At 38.1% G+C, this 7,830-nt stretch overlaps 1 protein-coding gene across 2 annotated transcripts in view; it reads left to right on the forward strand.

The window, feature by feature from the left end:
- The window catches only part of FAM185A (family with sequence similarity 185 member A), a 73,159-nt gene extending 65,732 nt beyond the window's left edge, over positions 1-7,427 (forward strand). For both annotated transcript variants that reach the window (XM_059934120.1, XM_059934121.1), the window contains exon 8: positions 7,022-7,427. In XM_059934120.1, the coding sequence (XP_059790103.1) occupies positions 7,022-7,134 (113 nt within the window). In that variant the 3' untranslated portion in view covers positions 7,135-7,427. The remainder of the gene's footprint in view (positions 1-7,021) is intronic.
- Positions 7,428-7,830: the final 403 nt, after the last annotated feature.

Consider the following 7,830-nt stretch of genomic DNA (forward strand, 5'->3'; position numbering starts at 1 on the left):
CGATGGGTGGGGCTGGGTTCCCTCCCTGTTGGTTGTTTGGCCTGAGGCCACCCAACACTGGAGCCTACCCGGGCTCTTTGGTGGGGCTAATGGCAAACTCTGGGAGGGCTCATGCCAAGGAGTACTTCCCAGAATTTCTGCCACCAGTGTCCTTGTCCTCACGGTGAGACACAGCCACCCCCTGCCTCTGCAGGAGACCCTTCAACAGTAACAGGTAGGTCTGGTTCAGTCTCCCTTGGGGTCACTGCTCCTTCCCCTGGGTCCCGATGCACACACTACTTTGTGTGTGCCCTCCAAGAGTGGAGTCTCTGTTTCCCCCAGTCCTTTCGAACTCCTGCAGTCAAATCCCGCTAGCCTTCAAAGTCTGATTCTCTAGGAATTCCTCCTCCCATTGCCAGACCTCCAGGTTGGGAAGCCTGACGTGGAGCTCAGAACCTTCACTCCAGTGGGTGGACTTCTGTGGTATAAGTGTTCTCCAGTTTGTGAGTCACCCACGCAGCAGTTATGGGATTTGGTTTTATTGTGATTGCGCCCCTCCTACCGTCTCATTGTGGCTTCTCCTTTGTCTTTGGATGTGGGTTATCTTTTTTGGTGAGTGCGAGTGTCTTCCTGTCGATGATTGTTCATCAGTTAGTTGTCACTGTGTGTTGTATATTTCTTAAAGTGATTTACAAATATGTGCTATTCTGAGGTCAAAAGAAAGCCTGGAACTCTCTTAAGGTAAAACATTTACCTACTAAAGAGTTGTGCACAGTGTGTATTCTGTAATGCTTATGAGATCCTTGATTCTAAGTTTCGTGCTCTACCCATATATGGCAAATTGGATAGGTGGTGAATACCTTAGATAAGATATTTCTGGGAATAAGTTGACTTCTCTGTTAAGTTTTAGACTGGGTTCATCAACTTAGATATGAAACCTCACCATTGTATATTAAGCCATTTTTAAGACCAAAAATGCATGTGGTACAAAGTCTTTTGGTCTTAAAAACGCCCCAATTTAGATGATTAGAGAGTATGAGAGATAAAGTATGTTGTCAGCCAAATGATTGTTGTTTGTCATTGTCTGCATGGTAGGGAAGGTGGTATTACTGGGTTCACTTTATTTTAGTCAAACTGGAAATGTAAAGCATAATAAAAATAAGTTCATTTGGTATCAAAATAAACTACCAAGTCAGAAGAGAGTTCTCGGCTTGTTTGTAGGCTGGAGAGTAATACATTTAATGGTATTGTGATTTATAATGGAAAACGGGTTCATTGGTTGGAAAAGATGTTGAAATGGGACCAAGCCCATAGGATGCCACTTTTAAGAGCTAGAGACAGTATTTTCTCTCCAAACAGGCGAAAAAATCTAGTCTTTTGATTTGACTCATAGAAATAACTTTTTTTTAGAACACACTTAAGTTTTGGTTTTCTCCAAGTTCATAGCATATGGATTTGTCAGCCATGTAGGTGTGCTTCCAGATGACATGGAAGAAATTTGTTAACAGAATGAAGAATGCTGTAGGTTTATGGCTGTCTGCTTAAAAATACTTTGACGGGGAGTTAATGTAGGAACTGCCTTCAGATCGTTTGTGCTTTTATGGTGTTTTTGTTTCTCCATTTTGTTAAAGTGTAAGATCCTGGGAGAGTGTTATAGGTAGACATCAGCTTTGTTTGTTAAGGTTTCCAAAGAAAGGAAGATCAGATTTTGTTTCCATTCACCTGCAAACTTTATCTGTTAAGGACAGATTGTAAATGTTAGACTTTGCAGGCTACATATGGTTTCTGTTGTTTATTCTCTTTTGTTTTGTTTTTTATAACCCTTTAAAAGCGTAGAAGTCATTCTTAGCTCTTAGGCCATAAAAACAGGCGTCAGGCTAGATTTGGCCTGTGGGCCAGTGTGCTGACCCCTAGACTAGAGATCAAAGTACAGGCCCCAGTCTTAGAGCATGTGAATTCTGTTTGTAATGCCCAGGGTTTGTTTGTTTTTTTTTAATTTTTGTTTTCATGTTTATTTTGGTCATACATGAAATACTGAACCACAGCCAAATCTTACCCTGACGAAATTCTTCCCAGTAATGAAGAAAAAAAGATTTGTGCACCTAAAAGTGTAATCACGTAAAATTTAAGAAACAGTACAGCCATAGAAGATATAAGATGGCAAGTAAAAACACAAAAACTTGTTCAACATCACTAGCCATTGGTATGGTACAAATTAGAACCAGAATGAGATGCTACTACATACCTATTAGAATGGCTAAAATAAGAAATACTGATAATATCAAATGCTGGCAAGGATGTGGAGAGATTGGATCTCTCCTGCATTGGTATTGGGCATGTAAAATAATACAGCCACTCCTGAATTCAGCCTGGCATTTTGTTAAAACAGAAAGTACCATATGACCCAACAATTACTTTCCTGGGCATTTATCTTGGAGAAATGAAACTTAGTATTCACATAAAAACCTGTACACAAGTATTCATAGCTTTATTTATAATAGCCCAAAACTGGAAATGACTAAAATATACTTCTACCAGTAAATGGTCACACAAACTGTGGTATGTCCATACAGTGGAGTACTATTCAACAGTGAAAAAGAACAGTCTATTAATACACACAACTTGGATAGAACTTAAGGGCATTATGCTGAGTGAAAATGGCTTGTCTCAAAATATTGCATACTGTATGATTACATTTACCTAACATTCTTGAAGTGACAGTATTATGGATATGGAGAACAGACAAGTTGTTGCAAAAAGTTCAGAAAGGAGAGGGAAGATAAAACTATAAAGAGCTATCACATAGAACTTTCGTTGTGATGATAAAACAATTCTGTATCTTGATTATAATGATGGTTATGTGAATCTATACATGTGATAAAATCTCATAAAAGTATACACAAAAACGTGTAAAAGAGTGAGTGCATGTAAAAAATGGTGAAGTCTGAGTAAGCTCTGTAGTCTAATTAATTGTATGCCAAACGATACCTATTTTTGATAATGCACAATGGTTATTATAAGGTGTCAACATTGGAGAAACTGGGTAATGGGTGCACAGGACCTCTTTGTACTATTTTTACAACTTCTTTTGAGTCTTTAATTATTTCCCAACAAGAAATTACAGAGAGCATGATGTAGGGAGGGGAAAAAAGATGGGAAGAGGGAGAAAGAGAGAAAGAAAGAAACAGTGAGGGCTTCTAGGCTAGAAGTAGAATAAAAAGGACTGACTTACCCTTCTACTTAAGCCAACAACAACAAAAATTTTTAAATAGACAAAATACATGAAAAAACAGTTTCTAAGATACTGTACATCAGGCAGTGAAAGAAAGTGATCACTAAGAGCTGGGAAACAAGCAAAATGAGTCCCTGCTTACTCCCTCAAGAGAGTCTTCAGACTGTAGTAAATGGAGAAGGGACTGATGTAGAGCCCAGCAGACTCCTTGAGTTGGGGAAACCATAAGGAGAGTCCAACAGAGATCGACAGCTAGAGTTTATAAAGTACCAGAAGGAATAGAACCTAATGCTTACACAAGTCCAGGAAAAATGCTTATCCCACCTGCCAGACTGGAAAATACCATAACTCATGGAGCATTGGGTAGAGCACTTAGTAGTTGGAAACAGCCCTAGACTGCGCATTCCTCCAGAACTGCCTAACAAATCATAAAAGCAAGAAATGAAAAGTTGAAATTGTTTCCAAGTACCTTAACAGCATCCCTGAACAAAGCTTGAGATTTATAGAAATACAGAAATACCTGGCACCCAACAAAATAAAATTCGCCTTGTCTGGCATCCAATCAAAGATTATCAGACTTGCAAAGAGGCAAGAAATCATGACCCAAAATGAAGTGAATATCAATCGAAACCTTTCCAGAAAAGACACAGATGTTAGAATTAGCAGAGAAGAAAAATACAATAGTTATTATAACTGAATTCCACATGTTGGAATAAAGTTAAGTAAGACATGGAAGATATAAAAAAAGACCAAAATTGAATTTCTAGAAATGAAAACTACAATATCTGAGGCGAAAAATACAGTGGATGGGATTAGACATAAATGGATATTTCTTGGGCAAAACTGATTAATTGCATACTTGCTCAAAACCTAGTGTACTGTTGACTTTGTCATTATTCCACATAATTGAGAGAAAATATAATGATGGGCAGCATTATAACTAGCTCAAAAATATTTGCTTGTAAAAATTTGTTGTTAAGATGTCCTGGGTTGCACTTTTATCAAGGGAAGAACAGATAAAAAATGTTGACAACATTAAAATATTTGGTTATACGGGATTGTGTGTGGTGTTAGAGCTTTTGTTTATGAAAAACGTGCATTAAAAATAAGATTTCAGAGTAGTTATTTAAATGCTTTTTCAAAAGTGTATAATTTATTTTCCTAGCCAGCTGGTAAGCTTTTTGAGGGCATTACCACGTCTTTTTACATGTTTTGAACCTCCCTAAAATACTTAGCATGGTGCTTCCCATAGTGGGTGGTCAGTAGTGTTTATAATGTAAAAGAGGGAATCCTCCAACTGTGATGCACTGAAATTTAACCTGTTCCTAATAAGGCAGCACCAGAATTCTCCCTCAGAATGTAAGTAAACAAAGCCTGTTATAAGGTTTGGAGTGGGGAGTGGTGGGGTGGGAGGCAGGAAGAAGCTCACCTTAGCCAAGAGGCTTAAGCCTATTTTTAAACAAGGAACAGAAATTCTGCTGATTACTCCTTAGAGCCCTATCTTTGTCCATGGCTAGTGCTGGATTAGATCAGGTGCATTTTGGGTTAAAAAATGAGTAATGCTTATCAACCAGGTATTTGGAAATCAATCAGTCAAACTTGGATATTTATATACTTGAGTAGATTTGGACATGGCAGATTTTGAGAGCAGATGCTAGAGTTTAAAAACGTGTCCTGAGAAGAAGCTTTTCTCTCACTTAAAGGAAGCCAAGGCACATGGGGATAGGTTAGTCATTTTCCATTTCTTGGTCAAAAAAATATTGTCTGATTTTCATTGGTAAAGGGGATTAAATAAGGAACAAGGTTTCTGCAGCCCCAAGTTCCAATCTCTGTTGCAAGATTTTTGTAGGAAGGGATTTATAAACTTTACAAATAAGAATTAGAGTCTCCACAGATTTAACCCAAAGTACAGAGCTTTCAGTAAATTACTTATTCACAAGATAAAGCTATTTTCCAGCAACTTAAATAGAACTTTATAAACTGTCTTGCTTGTGAGTATTGTCCCTAAGCTAAAATCATTTGTGTGTTCATTTTGTTAGTAACAGTAGTATTGTGCATGGTCTCTACTGCTGCAGAAGGAAATGGGTAGATTTGGCTTCTCTTTGTGTAAGCAAGAAACTCATGATTGAGGAGGTAAAAGATCTTAGATATTTGGGAAACCCTTACTATTGTTGATGCTTTACTATTGATATTAAAATGTGTAAAAAAATAATAGAACAACCAATATTCAGGATTACCAGTTCTTTCCTCTACGTTTATTTGAATTACTAGAAAAAGAAATTCTGTACTATACAAAAACTGTTGGGTGTAGATACCTTGAAATCCTGACCTGCTAAATGTAGTACAGGCACAAAAAGATGAACAGATTAAAATTGATAAAGTTGAACCCCTTAATGATGAAGATTGGGGGAAAAGAGAAGCTTCTAATACAGGGATTTACTAGTTGGAATGAGAGAGATTTTAAGCAGTTTAATGAGAAGTGGGGTTGTGATGATACTGAAAATACAACAAGAGAAGTGGAAGGAAAAAAACCTCTAGAGGAACTCATTGAATACTCTGCTGTCTTTTGGGAAAAGATCCAATGAAGATGTAGATAGACAAGATTATGGCTCAGATTAAAGGAGAGAGGCAAGAATTCACAGGAGGATTTGTATCACAAAAGCACTTGACACAAAGATTGAATGGTACAAAGCACCTTTTCAGCAGCTGGGAACATCATATGATACTAACAAAGGAGAAAACTGTCCTAGAGAAGAGAGTTGTTTCCTGATTTGTGTGCTTGGATTCAACAAAGAAAATGTATATGATGAATTGAGACAGTGTATTCACAACATTCCTCAGTTCAGATTTGACTGGTCTCTTAAGTTCAGAATTGCAATGGAGCTCCAGAGGAGGTGTAGCATCTTAACTACCTTGATTGAAAGAAAAAACAGAACTAGAAGACTAGAGATGGGAAACAAACCAGGTGAGCTCAATGATTGCCATAGCCTATTACCTTAAGAATGTTTCCAGGCTGCAGGGTGGGGATGGGTAACATAGGCAGAGCCCAACAGACTCACCAAGTGGAGGAGACCAGGGCTGCTAGAGTTAACAAGAGAAAGTTCCAGAGCAAACGGAGGTACACAGGGTGCCCATGACTGTTCAGCAAAGTACGGATCAGCATCTGTGTGAGGAAACCACCTGATACATGCTACAATGTGAATGAACCTCATGATAATTATGCTGAAAGAACCTAGATATTTTTTAAAAGACTACGTACTGTATATTTTGTATGACTCCATTTATTAAAATCTTAGAAAATGCAACTAATCCATAGTGACACAAAGTAGATTAGTAATTATCGAGGGATTGGTGGGGGGGTGTAGAGGTGACAGGCAGGGTGGGGCATGAGGGAAAGATTACAAAGGGACACAAGGAAACTTTTAGTAGTGATGGATATGTTCATTATCTTGATGGAGGAGATGGTTTTGCAGACTTTTACATATGTAAAAACTTATTACATTACATACTTTAAATACATGTATTATTTTGTCAATTGTACTTAAATAAAGCTCTTTTTAAAACCTGCATACAAAAAAAATACAAACAAAAAACAGAGTAGTTTCCCTTTCAGAGTTGTTCTGAGGAAAAGAAAGGAGAGAACAAGCCCAAGTAACCTATTTGCAACTCTTTTCCAACTCAGGTTGTCTTTACTAAGATTTTTGCAGTTCAAAAGTGTTTTTCAGTTTTAGAGATGTAGTGTTAGGATTTATGTAGTCAAATATTGCTCTTGTCAATCAAGATATAACTTTATGCAATTTTGTGTTTCAGGGCTCCTGAATCAAGCAAACAAACAAGAAAAATGGATTAAGGCTGTTGCTCCAAAAGGCACTGTAAGCTTTAGAAGCCAAAGCTGGTTTCAGTCCCTGAAACTGCAGGACTGAGAATGGTTTGAGTTATGTTTCTAAATTTTAACAACGATTAATAGATCTGTGACTACAAAAACTCAAATACCACTGTTCATATAAGTGTTGAAAACAATAAATTGGGATGTCTTGGGGCAGCCTTTTCAAAATTTGTACTTAGCTATTAGTTTTCTTCTGTAACAAATTACCACAAACTTATTGACTTAAAATAATACCTGTTTTCCCTGGGATCTTCTGGACCCTGACTCCACCCAGCAGTAACCCAGCACTAGCCCCAGGGCCTCCCAGGGTTCTGCCATCAACCATCAACCAGTGGCCAGCAGCATCTGCACAAGGCAGGACCTGGCAACCAAGCAGACCAGGGGCCAACCTAGCCTATCAGACCACCTACATAGTCAGCCTGCCAAAACAGAAAGACCCACACAGCCCTCATAGGAGGAACCCCTAGAGCGTATAACTGTTGATGAGAGGAGAGTGCGCTGCTGCAACACAAAAGGTCACTTCTTCAAGGTTGGGAAACATAACCAACCTACCAGGTACATAAAAATAAAAACAACTAGTTAGGCAAAATGAGGCAACAGAGGAACATATTCCAAACAAAGGATTAAGACAAAACCCCAGAAGAAGAACTAAGTGAAGTGGAGATATGCAGTCTAACCAAGAAAGAGTTCAGGGGTGTGATTGTACAGATGATCAAAGAACTTGGGAAACAAA

Source organism: Balaenoptera ricei, chromosome 9 (assembly GCF_028023285.1).
Source record: "Balaenoptera ricei isolate mBalRic1 chromosome 9, mBalRic1.hap2, whole genome shotgun sequence".
NCBI lineage: Eukaryota > Metazoa > Chordata > Mammalia > Artiodactyla > Balaenopteridae > Balaenoptera > Balaenoptera ricei.